Genomic DNA, 20,420 nt, shown 5'->3' with positions numbered 1-20,420 from the left:
CTATACACTAACAATGAAAGATTAGAAAAAGAAATTCAAGGAACAATTCTGCTTACCATCATATCAAAAACAATAAAATACCTCTGAACAAACCTACCAAAGGAGACAAAAACTTGTACTGTGAAAACTATAAGACACTGGTGAAAGAAATCAAAGAAGACAGAAACAGATGAAAAGATATACCATGTTCGTGGATTGGAAGAATCAATATTGTCAAAATGACTATACTACCAATGCAAAGTACAGATTCAATACAACCTCTGTCAAATTACTAATGGCGTGTTTTTTCACAGAACTAAAACAAAAACCTTAAAATTTGTATGGAGACACAAAAACCCCCAAATAGCCAAAACAATCTTGAGAAAGAAAGGCAGAGCTGGAGGAATCAGGCTCCTTGACTTCAGACTATACTACAAAGCTTTAGACATCAAAAAAAGTATTGTACTTGAACAAAAATTGAAATACAGATCAGTGAAATAGGATAGAAACCCAGAAATAAATCCATGTACCTATCATCAGTTAAAGTATGACAAACCATGCAAGATTACACAATGTTGGGAAGCAAGTCTCTTCAACAAATGGTGCTGGGAATACTGGACAGCTCCATGTAAAAAATGAAATTAGACCATTCTTTACACCATACACAAAAATAAGCTCAAAATGGATTAAAGGCCTAAATGTGAGATTGAACACTATAAAAATCTTGGAGGAAAACAAAGGTAAAACACTCTCTGACATAAATTGCAGCAATATCTTTTTCGACCCATCTGCCAGAATAATGGAAACAAAAACAAAAATAAACAAATGGGAGCACTGAAATATGTATATTACTGTATGTGAAACAGATCACCAGTCCAAGTTCAATGCATGAAACAGGGCACTCAAGGATGGTGTACTGGGACAACCCAGAGGGATGGGATGGAGAGGGAGGGAGGTGGGAGGGGGCTTCAGGATGGGGAACACAAGTACACCCATGGCTGATTCATGTCAATGTATGGCAAAACCCTCTACAATATTGTAATGTAATTAGCTTCAAAATAAATATATAAATCCAAAAGCTTTTGCAATGCAAAAGAAACAATAAATAAAACAAAAAGACAACCAACAGATTGGGAGACAATATTTGCCGATAATATGACAGACAAATATTAGTCTCCAAAATTTACAAACAGCTCATGATGCTCAATAGCATCAAAACAAACAACCCACTCAAAAAATGGGGAGAAGACCTGAATAAACATTTCTCCATAGAAGACATACAGTTGGCAAAGAGACACATGAAAAGATCAACATTTATAATTATTAGAGAAATGCACATCAAAACTACAATGAGATATCATTTCACACCAGTCAAAATGGCTATCATCAAAAAGCCCCCAAACAATAAATGCTAGAGAGGGTGTGGGGAAAGGGAACCCTTCTACATTGTCGGTGGGAATGTCAATTGGTACAGCCACTGTGGAAAACAGGATGAAGTTTCCTTAAAAAGCTAAAAATAGAGCTACTATATGACCCTGCAATCTCACTTCTGAGTATATATCAGGAGAAAAGCATGATCTGAAAGGATACATGTACCCCAATGCTCACTGCTGCACTGTTAACATTAGCCAAGACAGAGAAGCAACCTAAATGTCCATTAACAGACGAATGGATAAAGAAGAAGCGGTACATATACACAATGGAATATTACTCAGTCATTAAAAAGAATGAAATAATGCCATTTGCAGCAACATGCATGGACTTAGAGGTTACCATACCAAGTGAAGCAAGTCAGAGAAGGAGAGATATCATATGACATCCCTTATATGTGGAATCTAAAAAAATATATACAAATGAACTTACTAAACAGAAACACTCACAGACTTAGAGAACGCACTTATGATTTTGGGGGGAAGGATGGGGGAGGGAAGGGATAGTTAGGGAGTTTGGAACGAATATATACACACTGCTGTATTTAAAATGGATAACCAACAAGGACCTACTGTATAGAACATGGAACTCCATGCAATGTTATTTGGTAGCCTGGATGGGAGGGGAGTTTGGGGGAGAATTGATACATGTGTATGTATGGCTGAGACCTTTTGCTGTCCACCTGAAACTATCACAACATTGTTAATTGGCTATACCCCAATACAAACTTAAAAGTTAAAAAAAAAATGTAGCCCTAAATAAGGACACTATTTAATAGTATAAGAACTGAAACAAGAAGGCAAAGTGTCATGTGTTCAGCCTCAGCTGGGAGCGCATATTTGGTGACTCAAACTTTTCGTTGTTCTGCACGTATTCAAATGACTAAGAAAGGGGACTTCCCTGGTGGTCCAGTTACTGAGATTCAGCGCTCCCAGTGCAAGCAGTCTGGGTTTGACCCCTGTTCGGGGAATGAGATCCCACGTGCTGCAGCGAAACATTCACATGTCACAGTTCAAGATTCCTGCATGCTGCAACGAAGATCAATGATCACACATGCTGTGGCTAAGACCCGGTGCAACCAAACAGATAAAATAAATATTTTTTTAAAAAATGACCATGAAAGCACTGGGAATACTGATGCTGGGTAGCAAATAAATTTTAGTAAGTGGGATAAATATACACATTTGGAGCCCACAAATTGTATCTTTCTTTGTTGATTATTTCATGAGTCTAAGTGTTTCACTAAGCAAAAGGAAATTTTGTAAGTTAATACCACTACTTATAAGGACTCTAAAAATTCCTTACATAGAAGAATTTGGTAACCTCACCCTTGAGATAGATTAGGGTACAGAAACCTAAAGATTATTTACATTTAGCACTATGAAGCCTGTAGAATATGCAAGAAAATTCCTGCTTCCTAATTCTTTGTTTTTTCAAATTAAATATTTATTTATTTGGCTGCACTGGGTCTTAGCTGTGACATATGGGATCTAGTTCCCAGGGATCAAACCCGGGCCCCCTGCATTGGGAGCTTGAAGGTTTAGCCACTAGACCACCAGGGAAGTCCCCTAATTCTTCGTTAAGTCCAGAAAGTCACCTACGTGGTATCAGAATGCTTCTTCTTTTGAAGATAATAGTTTTGAAAGATACTGGAAAGTACTTGAGCATGTACTCTTCATAACCACAGAGGTTGCATAAACATTCATAACTGCCATTATTTGGCAGAATTGGTCGGTTAATAATTTATCCTCTTTCCCTTTAAAAACACCAACCATATTATCCATCAGTTCTCAGTAGCTCAGTCTTCTCCTCAGTATCTAGCAAGGGTTCATGCTTTTCTTTTACTTTTGCATTTTTCTTTCATCTTCTCCATCCAAGTCCCCTCCTCTTGCCAGCTCTTGGCTTTTTTGATTACATGAACTTCAAGAGAAAATTGGCTAGAAATCTGAAAACCATGTAATGCTTCAGCGCTAAATAATTCTTGAATGCAAATAATGATTGTGAATATGATCTTATGAAACAGTAACAATATTGGTCAAAGTCAAATTAATTTCTACTTGTTTGAGGATATATTTTTAAGTCAAAATTCAGCTGGAAAGTGATATGAACAGATTTTCTTTCAAACATGTTACATCATTAACAATAATAATATTTGGGAAATAGATGTAGCATAAAACTGGAAATTAAGGATTGACACAGTCAAGCCATGTGAAATGCATAGTGAGGCTTTCAGGTTAAACAGCCCTGAGTTGTGTGAGTGATAATATTATGGTAGTTTAATAGTAGCTAATACTTGAGTAAGTACAAGTTGCCAGACACTGTGCCCACTACCATACCTTCAACACCTCATTTAATCCTCCCATTCACCAAGGGTGTGCTGTCAACCAATCTCTTTTTACGATGAGGGAACAGAGATGTCACTCAGCTTGAGAGGGCCAGAGCTTGGCCCTTTAGTCACTCAAGTAGTACGCCTGGTAAATTATGATCAAAAGCAAACAATTCTGAGCATATCATAGATGTTGACACCCATGATTCCTTAAAATTTAGGAAGAGTTGTTATTTTAAATGGGTACATTACAGAAGGACTGAAAATTTGTTAAATAACACTCCAAAGCTTAACTTACTTATCTTAACTTTATTCTCTCTGAGCCACACAGCACCCAAGGACATGGATGCATCTGCTAGACAGGTGACAAAGTAGAGCTTTCCAACTTTGAGGAGAAAATGGGGATTTAAATGCATACAAATCAATTGCTCAGCTACTTACCCTGAAAAAATGGTCAATCAAATGAATAGTTAATGGTTAGCAACAAGACAAATGTGAGTTGATACTCTCGTGACTACTGTTCTTGTTATTTTTTGTTTGTTTTTGTTGTGACTTGGCTTTGGTTTTCTTAACCTGTGTATAAGTATGAAGCCAGTTGCAGTGAGTGGTTTTATCTCTGAAACACTAAGTGATACTCGATTCTACTTTGAATCTCCTACTTTGCCATTTTAGGTTCCCAGAGGGCAGGGAATCTGTCTGCATGTCTCCATCGCGTCTGTAGGATCCAGCCTGGGATACTTTGGCTTCAACTCCGTGTTACCAGCTGTATTAGCCCCTAACAAGAGAGTCAGCCTGTCCTTTGAAGCCAAGAACTGACTTCTCTTCTCCAGCTATGAAAAGTCCTAGATGGCAGCCTCTTCCAATAGCAGACTGTTGTGTCTACACTGAAAATCTGTTGTTTAGTGTAGCAATATTCACGAATTATCTTAGCGAGAGACAGCATCTTCTTTTTTTTTTTTTTAAACTAGCATCATGAACCAGCCTATGCTTACTTTAGACTTTTCTTCTGCAGTTTCCTCACCTCTCTCGGTCTTCTTAGAACTGAGGAGAGTTAGGGCCTGGCTCTGGATTAGGTATTGGCCTAAGGGAATGTTGTGTCTGGTTTGATCTTCTATCCAGACTAGTAAAACTTTCTGCATGTGAGCAATAAGACGGGTCGCTTTTCATGTGTTTCATCATCCATGTGTTCACTGAAGTAGCGCTACAATTTCCTTCAAGAATGTCTCCTTTGTGGTCACTACTTGGCTGACTGTTTGGCACAAGAGGTCTAACTTTCCATCTCTCTGGGCTTTAAATATGCCTTCCTCATTAAGCTTAATTTTTTTTCTAGCTTTTGATTTAAAGTGAGGGACATGGGATGCTTGAACACATAGAGGCCGTTAATTGGCCTAATTTCAGTGTTGCTGTGTCTAAGGGAACAGGGAGGCCCTAGGAGAGGACATGGACAGGGGAATGGCTGGTCAGTGGAGCAGCTTGAACACAAATATTTATGGATTAAGTTCATGTCTTATGTGGGCACAGTTTATGGTGCCCCAAAACAGTCACAATAATCATATCAAAGATCACTGGTCACCTATTTGTATGGTGGTCCTTTTGGTACAGTAGTTAAGAGTCTGCTGCCAGTGGAGGGGACAGGGGTTCAATCCTTGGTCCAGGAAGATCCCACATGCTGCAGGCCAACCAAGACTGCACGCCACGACTCCTGGGCCCACCCTCTGGAGCCTGTGCTCTGCAACAAGAGCGGCACCCACAAGATCCCAAGCACTGCAACTAGACAAAGCCCATGTGCAGCAGCAAAGACCCCGTGCAGCCACAAATATGTAAAGTGAAATCAGTTTTAGAAAATGGTAAGACCGTTTGAGCCCTTGGAAAGAGAAGGCTCACAGCCCCACTCCCGACCCTTCTGCTCCAGCTTTGGGTGTCACTTGAGAGGTTAGTTCATAACTTTCAAATATTTCAGTGTTTTTCACTTATGCAAAAATAGGTCCACCAGCATGTACCTATATTTCAAAACCTGGCTAATTTACATTAATTAATGTGTGTGATGGGTTCAGTATTAGCATTTCATCAAACTATGCTAAAATAACTGTTATCAAAATGCCACCCAGAATAAAACAGCTTTAAATCATAAATGAAAAGTTTAATTAGCCTATCAATTGTCATGTTTAAGGCACTTTGAAGTTCCCTGCAACCCACTGGTTTTGTGTTTGAAGCATTGACTCAGAAATCCTTCTCACACTGTCATTTTTTACCTGACTTTACATACAGGACAACTAAACAGCAGCCTCAATCTGCACTATGATCTCAGGGTCTCAAAAATCAGAACCTACATTATAATTTTTTAATTTTATCTAGCGTTAACATTAGTTGTTAGTTGTGTCTGACTCTGCTCCTCTGTCCATGGCTCTGTCCACTTCTCCAGGCAAGAATACTGGAGTGGGTATCCATTCCCTTCTCCAGGGGGTCTTCCCAACCCAGGGATTGAACCCAGGTCTCCCCGGGTTCTCTCTCTTTGCAGGTGGATTCGAAGGCAACCATTATTTTACACAATAACACAAACAAGCAGAAACAAACACCCAAAATGATCTCCTTATAAAGCTGGAGACTACAAGGGCTACAAGACAAATGAGAAACAAAACTGCCCACCAGAATGGACTTCAAGGGAAGATGCATGTCTCAATCTGGATGAGGGAAGGAAGCAAATAAAAAAAAAATCTCCCCCAAGAATCTGACCCACACCCTTGCTTTGGTTAGAGTTTCAATAGATACAATCTATGTGGTCAAAGACCTAAAGCAGAGAATGTAGGTAGTGCCCTCAGGTGACTAACAGAAGCAAATGCAAACTGTTCTGTAATACTACAATAAGGTATAATAAGAGCTTTCAGCAGGTTTAAAATATGGAAAAACAACAACAAAAATGTATGTCTTAGAAACAATGAAATACAATAATTAGAATGGATGGCTTTCTAAGAAATAATTAAATATTGCTTACACAGGATTAACTTGTATGATGTCATACCTTACACACCATACTTACATACACACGCATTTTACTCTAGCAAGTACAATGCAAAGGGGAAATACAAGAAAAAATACATATTAACATAATAATGGGCAAAGTAATCCAATATTTTTGGTGTATCTACTTCTAAGACCATAGTCGTGGTATAAAAATTAAAACACTTATCTCAAAACCAAAATATCTGATAAGTGTACTTTTAGTTCATGCCATTTTTTTTCTGATTTCTTGCATCTGAATGTCTCTACATACTTGGAATACGCTTCTATTCATCACAGATATATTTATGATGGTCCTTGATTCTCACATTCAACGAGAAGATCTATAACTCTTAAAAAACAACTTTAGAAAATGAATATTAGGAATATACCTTTAAAACTTACATTTAAATTACAAGTGCTCTGGATCCTAAACTTGACCCCACAATGCTTCCCTGGCAATCACAGCGCATGTGGTCTTTGTCATGTCTAAACCCAGAGCCCTGGATTCTGTACAGAGTAGCAGAAAGGGTTCTCTGTTTATATTTCTTTTACGTTTATTGGTTTGGTTTCTAAGAAATGTAGACTCAAGCGAGGAGTCCTGCCACAACTGCCATCTATTCAGTGAATGCAATAATACAGGAACTGTAATTCCAGTCATCAGTGCTAAGTTATCTAGTTAAAAATTGATGCTTTGGGGTTATGGTCTGTGATCCAGAAATCTCTAATCAGCAAGCATTTGACTCAAGTAAATTTTGAAAGATCAAATGAGTCTTTCGAGACCATGGATGATTGACACGGGACCAATGTGAAAAAACGCTATCACAGATCAGCTGTCTTCTGGGAACAGCGGGGCTACCCGCTGATCACAAACTGCCCACTAAAAGCACATGGCCACAGCCCGCCTCTTCTCTTTTGACACAGCATAGACTGTCTTTCTAAAATTAAAATACCGAACCCCCCACCCCGCTTTTTATTAGCTTCAAGTGCTCCATGGCCATTCTCTTTTTAAGGTAATGAATTACAGATTACATAGTATCTGAACATAGCTACCTACTTTACGAGGGGCTTTGAGATCTACATGGAAATACTCAAAACAGACTATAGTTTTAGAAACTGAAAAGTGGCTAAAGTTTTCGCTGAGTAAAAAAACTCGCCTCTTTTCTTTCCTTACAACTGTAATCTCAGTATTAAAAGTGCAAAACACTGCACCAAGTAGGATGTCCCTAAATGGATGAAGTAGATGCTTTGAATAGAAATACTAAATAAAGCTCTTCTGTTGAAATGATGGGCTTGGTATAAAGTGGCATTTATTCAAGGCATTCAAACAACTCCATTCATTTCACAAAGAAGAAAAAGACCTCTTAGAAGCTCCGACGCGTTCTCCTTGTCTTCTTATAACAAAAATAACCAAAGGGAATCATCCCCAAGTGGCATTGGAGCCATAAGCTTGCTTTTCTCCTGTTTTGTGTTAGGAGACTAGATGGGTAATTAACTGCTGAATGCTCTTCTCCTTGTTGTGAAAAGTAGAACCCTGTGCGTACCAGCTTTTCTTTCTCCTTGACCGACAGAAAATGTCACATTTTATGTTGATGTGTAACATATAAAAAACAGATCCACACATGTATGAACATTTGGGCATGCTCTAAGTCCACGTAGAACATCTTAATGGTAGGATGAAATAAATCCAACTTCGTTTTCTTTCAAACACAAATATGTAACTCTCACTGTTGATATCACTGAAAGTTTCCTTAAGTAATCATACCCTTACTTTACAACTATGACACAATTATGGAGCAATTCTCTGTGGCCAAGTCTTTCAGGAACTACTGATGTCTATTGGTTTCACATTTGCTGAAAGAGGATTTAACGACAGTGCAGAACTAGGGTCAGTCTGGAAGTCCTATTCTCCTTCACTAATCATGTTCTGGTAGAATCAATATAGGTCTGCTCATTTGCCCCCTTTGAAGCCATCTGGTTTTCTACAGGACCTGGTTTCTTCATGGCCCCGTATGTCTGTCTTGCCAGCCTTCTGAGGGATGTCTGTGGCCACGTTTCTGAGCAAGGGTCAGTCAGGACTCACCTCTCCTTCCCTGGGCCAAGGCCTTCCATTCTGGGTGTATTTACTTTGATTCTGTCGCTTCTTTTGTCCTCCATCAGCGAATTTGCACAGTAAAGGCTCACTAGGGGCTGGGAAGATAAGAAACCAATTTTACATTAGCAAATCCCCTTTAAAATAAGTGATTATGTGAGTCACAGTAGTGCTTTGTAATGCATATCTTTTGAAGTCTTTTTTGCTTCTGGAGAGCTATTTGGCCCCCTTTTAGTTTCAACTCTGTTGGCCGCTGTTCTAACTAACTGGGCTTCAAAAAAGTACTGGCAGACCATCAAAGAATATAACAAATATTGTTGAAAAATAATCAGTTTAAGCAGAATGTGCACTTGCCTTAGAGGTAGAGTAAGAAGACAAGAACCAACCCCTTCTGATCATGATGGTGTTAAAAACAAGACAACAAGCCCCAGATGGAGTCACTTATGCTAAACCCCTTGTCACTGAACAGACTTAAGTACAGTTTCAGCTTCTCTGAGAGGTGGAATCTGAAACCAGTCAATCAGAAATGACTTGGTCAACACTCAGAGGTCACCTGCCTGGTGGACTCCTGCCTTCCCTTTAAAGAAAGTGACTTGTCCAGAACCCATCCACTTTTTGCTAGAATGCCTTCCAGTTTTCATTTTGTACAGCTCCTGTCTCTCTGCTGGCTGGGATGCTGTCCAATTTGTGATCTCCCTCATGTGGGACTAATTCTTTGCTCTTCTCTGTATCCTTGCCTTTTACCATGCAGCACTGCCGACTGATATTCTCAGTTTTTGAGTATCTGCCATGTATATAGGAAGCATGCATATTATTAAACTTCGATTTGTTTTTCTCTTGTTAAGTTGCCTTTTAGTACAGGGGTTGTCTCAGTCAATATCTCAAAGGGGTAGAGAGAAAATTATTTTCTTCTCCGACTATATATGTGTGTGTTGTTGCTTAGTCACTAAGTCGTGTCTGCCTCTTTTGCGACCCCATGGACTGGAGCCTGCCAGGATCCTCTGACCATGGGATTTCCCAGGTAAGAATACTGGAGTGGATGACTCTTTGCTTCTCCAGGGGATTGTTCTGACCTGGGATTGAGCCTGCATCTCCTGCATTGGGCAGGTGGATTCTTTACCACTGATCTACCAGGGAAGCTCATATATATATCTATATATGTGTGTGTGTATGTGTGTGTGTGTGTGTGTGTGTATACATTTAAAAGTCCCTTTTATTGGTGAAACTTCGGAAGGTAAGGTATTGGGGAGCAGCACTGCAGGAAAAGAAAAACCTGAATACGCAATCAACTTAAGATTTCTTTTACTCACTAGCAGAAACAATTTTGCAGATGCATCCTTGAAACATATACTACCAGATAACAATAACCAGGACATGTAGGTGGCACAGTGGTAAAGAATTCACCTGCAATGCAGGAGACCCAGGTTGGATCCCTGGGTCGGGAAGGTCCCCTAGAGAAGCAAATGGCAACCCACTTGAGTGTTCTTGCCTGGAGAATCCCATGGACAGAGGAGCCTGGTGGGTTACAGTCCGTGGGGTCGCAAAGAGTCAGATGCCACTGAGTGATTAACATACACACAACAATAATCTAGCTAGACAAGGACCAAAGAAAGACAGACTAGAAAATTCTGGATTTTCAACTATCTTTAAGTTTACCATTATTGAAAAGAGAACTTTCAAAAAAATATTTTATCACTAAGGGAAGTTTAAAAAGTCACAGAGTGAGACCGCCTTAGCTTTCAACAGAGGTGGGGGTGGTTTAGTCACTAAGTCGTGTCTGACTCTTTGCGACCCCATGGACTATAGCCTGCCAGGCTCCTCTGTCCATGGGATTTTCCAGGCAAGAATACTGGCTGGAGTGGGTTGCCATTTTCTTCTCCAGGGGATCTTCCCAACCCAGGAATCGAACCCAGGTCTCCTGCATTGCAGGCAGATTCTTTACTGACTGAGTTACAAGGGAAGCCCTAACAGAGATATCTTTGCAAATGATGTTTTACAGTATCTTAGAGTCTCAAAGTCTTAGCCACCCTGATATTTGAGGATCTTCATAGAGTGTTAGGCTGTGGATGTTGACAATGACCTACTTGTATTTATTGACATTGCTAAGCTGAAACATCTGCTGTCATTTCAGTAATTTGAAGCAGATTTTCATGGAAAAGAAGATAGGGCTACAATGATTTACTAAATGAATTAAAGAAATAAAACCCCAGAAACAAATGTTCAAAAGTGTCATTAAAATAAGATGGAATATCCATAATATTATCTTTGAATTGTAGGCATGTCATTCTGTTAGTTTCCCAAGGGACCATTTTATTGAGCGCGGAAGAGAAAACATTAGTAAATTATATTAATCAGATTTATATAATCTTCTAGTCCTCATGTGATTTCTAAACACCTGTAATATAAACATCCAAACTCCTCAACTAGAAGATAAGAATCTGTGTCCTTAATCTTACCTTTCATCAGGCTCCTCCCCTCCCCCAGGGGTTTACAGATCCCTCGCCTATAAATGCTTTTTTCTCCTGCCTGAAATTTCCTTTCCAGGCTCCCCCTACCTTGGCCCCTCTACTTGTCTGGCAAATTATGAAGAACCTTCAAAATGTAGTTCAAATGTCATATTCTTCTGGAAGCCATGTCACTTCACAGTGTAATTACCTAGGGCTTCCTTGGCAAATTTTTTCACAGATTGAATGACATTTTGAAACTGCGTGGGACCCTGTGGGGCCCTACTGGATACAAATCCTTTTCCTGTCCCCTATTTCTTGTTTGTAGGACATAGGTTTCATTCCAGCTCCTTGACTTTCCCTGAGATCCAAAGGACAGGTCCAAACAGTCACTAATCAGAGAAGGGGGGGAATATGAAGACAAGGGAGGAACAGCCAAGAAACAACAGAACATCCATCCTGGGGCAGGCTCCTAGTTTCACCATAAGCAATAGAGATGATAACATATTTCCAGTTCTGTAGGAACTAAGGCCCCCATGCAGGCAGAGGGTGGTAACTTCAGACTGGGCACAAAATCCCTGGATACCACCCTATTATCTCATCACCAACCAATCAGAAAACCGCCTATGCACAGTGGAAGATAACAAAGACTTTGACCCCTTCCCCAAATGATTAACAGAGATTAACTTTCAATTTCTTTAACATTTTTCATGGGACTTCCCTGGTGGTCCAATGGCTAAGATCCGAAACTCCTAATGGAGGGGGCCCAGGTGCAATCCTTGGTCAGGATCTAGCTCCCACGTGCTGCAACCAGGAGTTTGTGAGCCGCAAGCAAGACCCTGCATGCCACAACTATGCCCTGGTGCAGCCAAACAGATAAATGAATAAGTATCCAAACAAGGAAAACAGAAAACTTTCATGGCTGAGCAGAATCCGGGGACATGAGTCTGCCTTCTCCCCAGGTGCCAGCTTGCTGAATAAACTAACCTTACCTTACATACCAACACTTGCTTCTCAAGTATTGGCTTTATAGCAACAGCCAAAACTGAGTTTGGTAACAGTTTCTGTTTGTGTTAAGTCTTTTAACAGTAACAATTTCCAGGCTGGAAGGTGGGAAGTGATTAGAGTAGAGGTCTGAGTGAAGTTTGTGTGTGTATTTGTGTGTGTGTGAGAAAGTTGTTAACAGCATCTTGCACATAGATTTACAAGATACTTGATTGTGCTGCTTTTCAAAGTGTTGGCCAAGGACCAGCGGTAATGGTATCAGAGCATGGGAGCCTATTAGAGATGCAGAGTCAGGGGCCCTTTCCCAAGTACACTGAATTAAAATCTGTGTTTGCACCGGATCCCAAGGTGATTTCTGTACACACTGAAGTTTGAGAAGCACTGATGTGATGATGACTGACTCCTTAAGGGAGGAGGAATAGATCTCAGAGGCCAAGCACGAATCCTCTGAATAATGAAATGATTTCAGGAGCTGAGAAATATATTATCTACAATTTCCTTACTGCAGTATTATGATGCCAATTAATTTTGTTTAGTCTCTTTTAACAGTAGTTAAAATAGACACTAAATGGAGAAAAGGCCTTTGTAGAAGTGAGATGCAGTTATAAGCCACAGATTGCAATGTGCCAGAAGACATTATGGTTTCTCATATAAATGGAGGGAATTTAAAATATAATTATAACAATGCATGGTAATAAAGTTGCATGGTAATTATGAAGGAGTAATTACAATTTGCTTGCTTAGTGGAGTATTTCAAGTCTTTCAAACTTTGTATTAAACATAAAACATTGGATGCATGAACTGATAAAATAATCTTATGGTTTATAGGATTTGCTATTGTATTGTAAGCAAACAAACCAACAAGCATTTTGCTTAGTAAAATTAATGCAAAACACTATATATTGATTTTTATTTAAACTTAACACACCTTCAATTTTGATTCACTAAAAAAGTTGCTAACATTGTATCCTATAAGTAGATATGGACATATGCTTTAGCTAATATGTATGACTAATAATAGCAGAATTCCTGCTGTCCCTCAAGGAAGATGAGCATTTTTAATTTTTAGCATGCAGTTTATATAAACACTTCTACTATTTATATTGGGTTTGTGGTCAGGCTTTAAAAAAAAAAATCTCTTTATTACCTAAATTACAATTCTGGTGTTTTAAATGTTAAATTTAGAAGCGTTTCACCTCAGATAGAGTGTAAGTCTTCAGGTAAAAAAAGGAGTGGGAAGAGTTGAATTGAGAGTATGTTAATGACAACAGAAGCAGCTTATTGAAAGGGAAAGGGAAAGGGAAGTCGCTCAGTCATGTCCGACTCTTCGCGACCCCATGGACTGCAGCCCACCAGGCTCCTCCGTCCATGGGATCCTCCAGGCAAGAGTATTGGAGTGGGGTGCCATCACCTTCTCCGATGAATGAGTCTACCTATCTGTAAAAATGTGACTGATGAAAACAGTGCAGTCACTAGGTTATCACACTGTGCGAGTTCAGGTGTCAAGAGGGGGCAACTCAAAGGACATCACACACTCTATAAACCTTAGCTGGAAGGAGCCGTCCAGACTTGGCCCTGCCGAACCCTTTCTGGGCGATGATTAGACAAGTCCTCATAGATGATATACTGTGTGCAGAAGTGCTGATCAGAGGTTTGGCATGGTACGCAACTATATTGATGGTTTGTGTCACGTCACTGTCTGGCTTGGGCTTTCTAATGAGGATCTGGCCCCCACCGGCAGCTTATTGATTGAAAGGTGAGCATAAAAAAATCTTGGGTGAGAGTACAGGGAGGAGATTAAAAAAATTTTTTTTTCAAGAACTAATATAAAGGGACTTCCCTGGTGGTCCAGTGGCCAAAAATTTGTGCTCTCGATGGATCTGGGTTCCATCGCTGGTCAGGGAACTAGACCTCCACAGGCTGCAACTAAAGATTCTCCATACCACTAAAGACATGACAGAGCCAAAGAAATAAATAGATATTTTCAAAAGAACTAAGATTAAATATGATACAATTTTAATCTAGAAACCATCATTTTTTTTTCATGTATAGATATAAATTCATTTTATTTGATGCAAACTATCCCTGTGATGTTCAGGGCAACATTCACATACATTCATATATACATATATATATATGTGTGTGTGTGTGTATATATATATATATACACACACACACACATATACATTCATAGTCCATTCTTTGAGACTTCATGCAGTAATCTCTTACTGAGATGTAGGCTTGATTGCACATATTTCCAGCCAAAAATTGATATAGAAGATGGTTTTTTCACTGCCTTTTCGGAAAAGTTCTCTCAGAGCTATTGAGCTGTCTCCCAGGTTACAGTCCTCAGCAAGGTCCCTGAATAAAAGTTTATATTAAACCACACACTTATGTTGTGTGGTTTTCTTTAAGCTGACACAAGAATGGATTGGGTTGGCCAAAAACTTTGTTCACGTTTTCCCATCTCAGAGAAAAACAAAATCAAAAGAACATGTTGGCCAACCCAATATTTGAACTTTCAGCCCTTAATGCAATTCTCCCGTCTTTAATCTTCCTGCCGTCTTCTACCTGACCAGTGTCCCTAATTCCTTCATATGCAGACAGAAGTAGCCTATACTGAGACTGGATAAATAATGATGTACAAATTATGGATATAAAGGACTTCACTGGTGGCCCAGTGGTCAAGAATTCACCCGACAATGAAGGTGACAAGATTCAATCCCTGGTCTGGGAAGATCCCATGTGCCATGGGGCAGCTAAGTCCATGAACTGTAACTACTGAGCCCATACTTTAGAGCCCTCTCACCACAACTATAGAAGCCCGAGAGTAGCAATGAACATGTAGCACAGCCCAAAACAAACAAACAAATTATGGATATAAGTGTGGTTCTAACTCTATGTTAGAACCCATGTCCTTATTTATTTATATACTTACTGACATATCTAGGAAAATTTTGCAGGGCAAATTCCTATGATTTGCCTACAAAGAATTTGCTACTTTTCTTCCACACATCCTTTATAATGATAAACATAATATACTATATGTATGTGTGTGGCACAGTGGTAAAAATATTCGCCTGCCAACGTAGGAGCTGCAAGAGATGTGGGTTCGATCCCTGGGTCAGGAAGATCCCCTGGAGGAGGAAATAGCGCTCACTCTAGTATTCTTACCTGGAGAATTCTGTGGACAGAGGAGTCTGTGGGATGGCAAAGAATCAGACATGACTGAGCGACTGAGCACAGCATATAGCTATGTAAGTACCAAATATAGAGTATAATTGATATGGCAAAAATTGCCCGAAGGTTACAACACAGAATTATTATACTTTGGAGTTAGAAAGTCTTTTGCAGATGACAAAGTGAGCTATTTGGTTATATTTCCTTACAACTCCTAGCAGCTTGTTTGCCATTTAAGTATGTTTAATATATACTATTAATATAGTAAGTGTGGTATAGTTATTTGGACAGCTGAACTAAACTTCCATCCTGGAAATGCCATAGCCACTATCAGTCATCTGATCTTAAAATGTATTTAATTTCAACTTTTTATTTTGCCAATCAGGAAAATACACGTTTGATGAATTGACAGCTAATTTGTGGTAGGGGATGGAAATATCACATCCAGAACCATGTATTCTGAGTTTCTAATCAAACACTGTCTCCAACTACTTATTTCCTACCTTCCTTACCATCGGGGTAAATGGAAATGAGTTTTAGGCAGTTATTGTGATTGAGCCATAACTTGGGGATGGAGCAAAAAGACTAGACATTCACTAAGCAAGATTACTATGGTTCTCTGTGCACAGGTTAGACGATCAAGCACCCAATGGTATCTGCTAGAATGATTTATGCTGCCGCTGTAATGACAGTTTACTTTAACAGAACAATTCTTTGGCCACCTGATGTGAAGAACTGACTCATTGGAAAAGACCCTGATCCTGAGAAAGACTGAAGGCAGGAGGAGAAGGGGATGACCGAGGATGAGATGGCTAGATGGCATCACTGACTCAATGGACATCAGTTTGAGCAAGCTCTGGGAGTTGGTGATGGACAGGGAAGCCTGGAGTGTTACAGTCCATGGGGTTGCAAAGAGTTGAGTGACTGAACTGAACTTAACAGAATAAACCAATTATATGGGTAATATTTACAAATGTCAGACACATGTGTACTCCTGTCATTTAGGCCAAAGTGAGCAAATAAATGTAAAATTGTGGAAACTAATAAAGGTTAATAATACTTAGAGAAAGAGTAATTTGCATGTACTTTCTCAATTTTATCAGTAACAGATTAGTGCTTATATTCCTGGTGGCTCAGATGGTGAAGAATCTGCTGCAATGCAAGAGTCTGTAAGATACCTTGGAGAATGAAATGGCAACCCACTCCAGTATTCTTGCCAGGATAATCCCATAGACAGAGGAGCCTGGTGGGCTACAGTCCATGGGGTTGCAAAGAGTTAGACATGACTGAGCAACTAACATTTTCACTTTTAGTTACAAATATAATTCTCTACTATTGGAAACAGTCTTACAGAAAAGGAAAATGCTCCAGAGTAACAACAAAAGTGGAATAGTTGTTTGTCTAGGGAAAAAAAGGAGAGATGCTGTTTTCGATAAATCATATTATGGCTGAGTAAATATCTCAAGTTCATCTCTCTGATTCAAGATATAAACTATTATATTAGGATGGATAAACAAGGTCCTACTGTAGAATAGAGGGAACTATATTTAATATACTATGATAAACCATAATGGGAAAGAATATGGAAAAAGAATGAGAATGGGGGGGGAATTATCAGCAATTAAAACACTAAAATAAAATAAATATAAAAAAAAACTAAAACAATCTTTTGGTTGCCAAGGGGGAGGGTACTGGAGAAGGTATGGAGTGGGAGGTTTGGAGTAACAGACATAAACTATTATATTAGGATAGTTAAAAAAATAAACAAGATCCTACTGTATAGCACAGAGAAATATATCCAGTATCTTATGATAAACCATAAGGAAAAGGATATGAAAAAATATATATGTATAACCGAATCACTTTGTTGTACAGCAAAAATGAACAATTATAAATCAACTATATTTAGAAATTTTTAAAAGTTAAAAAAGGAAACAAACAAAAATGTACTTTTTTTCATTCTTTGTAACACTTCTCCTATAATTCTTTCCATATAGAAAAAGCTTATGCTTAGAAAGCACACCCTATAAGGGGAATAACATCACAGAGAAAGTTAACATTTCAAATGGATGAGACACAAAGTACATGCTGAGGGTTAGGTTCCTTCTATGGGGATATGACTGAAACCTTATCTGAGCTGAGTGACAAGAAGAGCGCAGAAAGCACTGGCACTTCCAAAAAGCACCAACTGGCTCATCTGCAACTGGCTGACTCGCCTGTCCAACAACAGATAGGATAAACTCTTGTAGGTAGAAGGCAAGACATCAAGGAGCATGTTTCTAAGATGAAGAGTCTTAAAAATAAGACAATCTTATTAGCTGACCAAGATAGATCACATCTGGTCTTGTCTTCCTCCCCTCCAACTCCTTATACTTCCACGCTGCTGTACTTGCACCCACCGGTAGAGCTCTTTGCACACTACATTCAATCTTCATAAATTACTCCACACTCTATGGAACATGGCACTTTTTATTTAAAAGAGGCACAAAGGAGAAAAATAAACAGCTATAACCTTATAGTGCAGATATCCCTTTGATATTAAACCAAAGAAGGACATAAACCAAAGAAGGACATTTTAGTTAGTAGATTCAAATTACACAAAGGTTAAAAATAAAAAGACCTCTTCTCAACTCCCCCCTCCGATTTCCAGAAAAAAATGCATAAATATTTATCTACTAATCTATCTTCCATCTGTCTGGCTCTTTTTAATTCCAAAGGGGATACTCTTGCTCAGAATGTGTGTTTTGTTATTTGTTTAATTATATATGAAGAACTTTCTGTATCAGCACATATCATCCTTTTGAAATGCTGCTTGCTATTGTAGCATAATGATCAAATACCATAATTTATAAATGTCTATCAGTAGGGGACCAGCTAAATCTCGTTAAATTTCCATAATGCACATCTATGTTCTTCTCCACTATTAGGAGAATTTGATTTGATTGGAGTCAGGAGCTGGGTCAGATTCACCTTTGCCTGGCATCTACCCCAGTGGCCTAACAAATTGTCTGAGAGTAGAACACATTTCATTATCTGCTGATCAAATTAATAAGTACATGCAGACAGATAGTTAAAACAACTTCTTTAGATTCCTTATATTAATGAAGTTCTAATGGATTTAAGTGTGAGAACACAATCTTTTCCTTTTAAGTAAGCATCAGTTCAGTTCAGTCACTCAGTCATGTCTGACTCTGAGACCCCATGAATCGCAGCACTCCAGGCCTCCCTGTCCATTACCAACTCCCGGAGTTCACTCAGACTCACGTCCATCGAGTCAGTGATACCATCCAGCCATCTCATCCTCTGTCATCCGCTTCTCCTCCTGCCCCCAATCCCTCTCAGCATCAGAGTCTTTTCCAATGCATCAACTCTTTGTATGAGGTGGCCAAAGTAGTGGAGTTTCAGCTTTAGCATCATTCCTTCCAAAGAAATCTCAGGGCTGATCTCCTTCAGAATGGACTGGTTGGATCTCCTTGCAGTCCAAGGGACTCTCAAGAGTCTTCTCCAACACCACAGTTCAAAAGCATCAATTCTTCGGTGCTCAGCCTTCTTCACAGTCCAACTCTCACATCCATACATGACCACAGGAAAAACCATAGCCTTGACTAGACGGACCTTTGTTGGCAAAGTAATGTCTCTGCTTTTGAATATGCTATCTAGGTTGGTCATAACTTTTCCTTCCAAGGAGTAAGTGTCTTTTAATTTCATGGCTGCAGGCACCATCTGCAGTGATTTTGGAGCCCCCCAAAATAAAGTCTGACACTGTTTCCACTATTTCCCCATCTATTTCCCATGAAGTGATGGGACCAGATGCCATGATCTTCATTTTCTGAATGTTGAGCTTTAAGCCAACTTTTTCACTCTCCACTTTCACTTTCATCAAGAGGCTTTTTAGTTCCTCTTTACTTTCTGCCATTGTGTAGAAATTAGTTAACAGGGATGATGTGTCAGCTAAGAAGAAATTCCCTTCAGTGGGAGAAGGATTTACAGGGGAAGTGTCTTGGGATTGAGCTTTTTCTAATTTAAGATTCAAGGAACCGAAACTGTGACAATCTGAAGAGTGCTTTCATGTTGCTTGAATCACTTACTGATTCATACTAAATAACTTTAACTGAGACACAAGAAACTGAGTTCTTGAAAGACATTTTAAAGACCATATGTGCTGTAAACATCTATGGAAAAATCTATCTATGGAGTCAGTCCCCCTTATGGAAGACTTGAATGTAAACACAATGTATAAGACAGCTCTAAAATAGAAGATCCATTTGTTCTTGCTATAGAAGCCAAGTGATACAACAGTTTAGGGCTAGACCACACCAGGGGAATGTTGGGGAACTCTTCCAAATTCATATTTCTTAGGTAGGTATCAATCCTTCCTTTGGGACTGGACATTAAAGGTATTTTATATGGATTTCAATTGCCTATAGATCTTCCTAAGAAGCAAATTTTATCATGTTAATGCTCCACACGTTCACTTATAGGATAAAGTCCAAACTCCCTTCCACAAAATGCCATTCAAATTCATGATCCAGATATACACATCGATATTCCCACATTTAGGCAGGACTACTCAAAAAGGGCAGAGACGTTTAACACCTTCCTAGATTTGCTCATAATGATCCTTAGGTCCTGACTGGCTTCCCATTATCCTCACTTAACTATTTTCATAGACTCTTTCCTGACCTCTTTTCCCATGTCCCCCCCACCCCAACTTCCCATAGAAAGACCTTACATTAATGTTTTAATATATTCATTTGATGTATTCATTCAACATTGCCTGAAATTCTTTCAAAGTTAATTTGAAATATAAATGCAGGAGACCTGAGTTTGATCCCCGGGTAGGGAAGATCCCCTGGAGAAGACTGCCCAAAATCCATTATTGGATCTTGGCAACCCACTCCAGTATTCTTGCCTGGAAAATCCCATGGATGGAGCAGTCTGGTGGGCTACAGTTCAAAGGGTTGCA

At 39.2% G+C, this 20,420-nt stretch overlaps 1 protein-coding gene across 11 annotated transcripts in view; it reads right to left on the bottom strand.

The window, feature by feature from the left end:
- RBMS3 (RNA binding motif single stranded interacting protein 3) overlaps positions 1 to 20,420 on the bottom strand; it is an 817,173-nt gene that overhangs the window by 161,685 nt on the left and 635,068 nt on the right. For all 11 annotated transcript variants that reach the window (XM_044934041.2, XM_044934037.2, XM_044934042.2 and 8 more), the window contains exon 7: positions 8,817 to 8,923. In XM_044934041.2, the coding sequence (XP_044789976.1) occupies positions 8,817 to 8,923 (107 nt within the window). The remainder of the gene's footprint in view (positions 1 to 8,816; positions 8,924 to 20,420) is intronic.

The sequence above is a fragment of the Bubalus bubalis genome, chromosome 21, assembly GCF_019923935.1.
Source record: "Bubalus bubalis isolate 160015118507 breed Murrah chromosome 21, NDDB_SH_1, whole genome shotgun sequence".
NCBI classification, from domain to species: Eukaryota; Metazoa; Chordata; class Mammalia; order Artiodactyla; family Bovidae; genus Bubalus; species Bubalus bubalis.
Note: the sequence above shows the minus strand (reverse complement) of the source record. Positions and strands in the feature narration are given on the sequence as shown.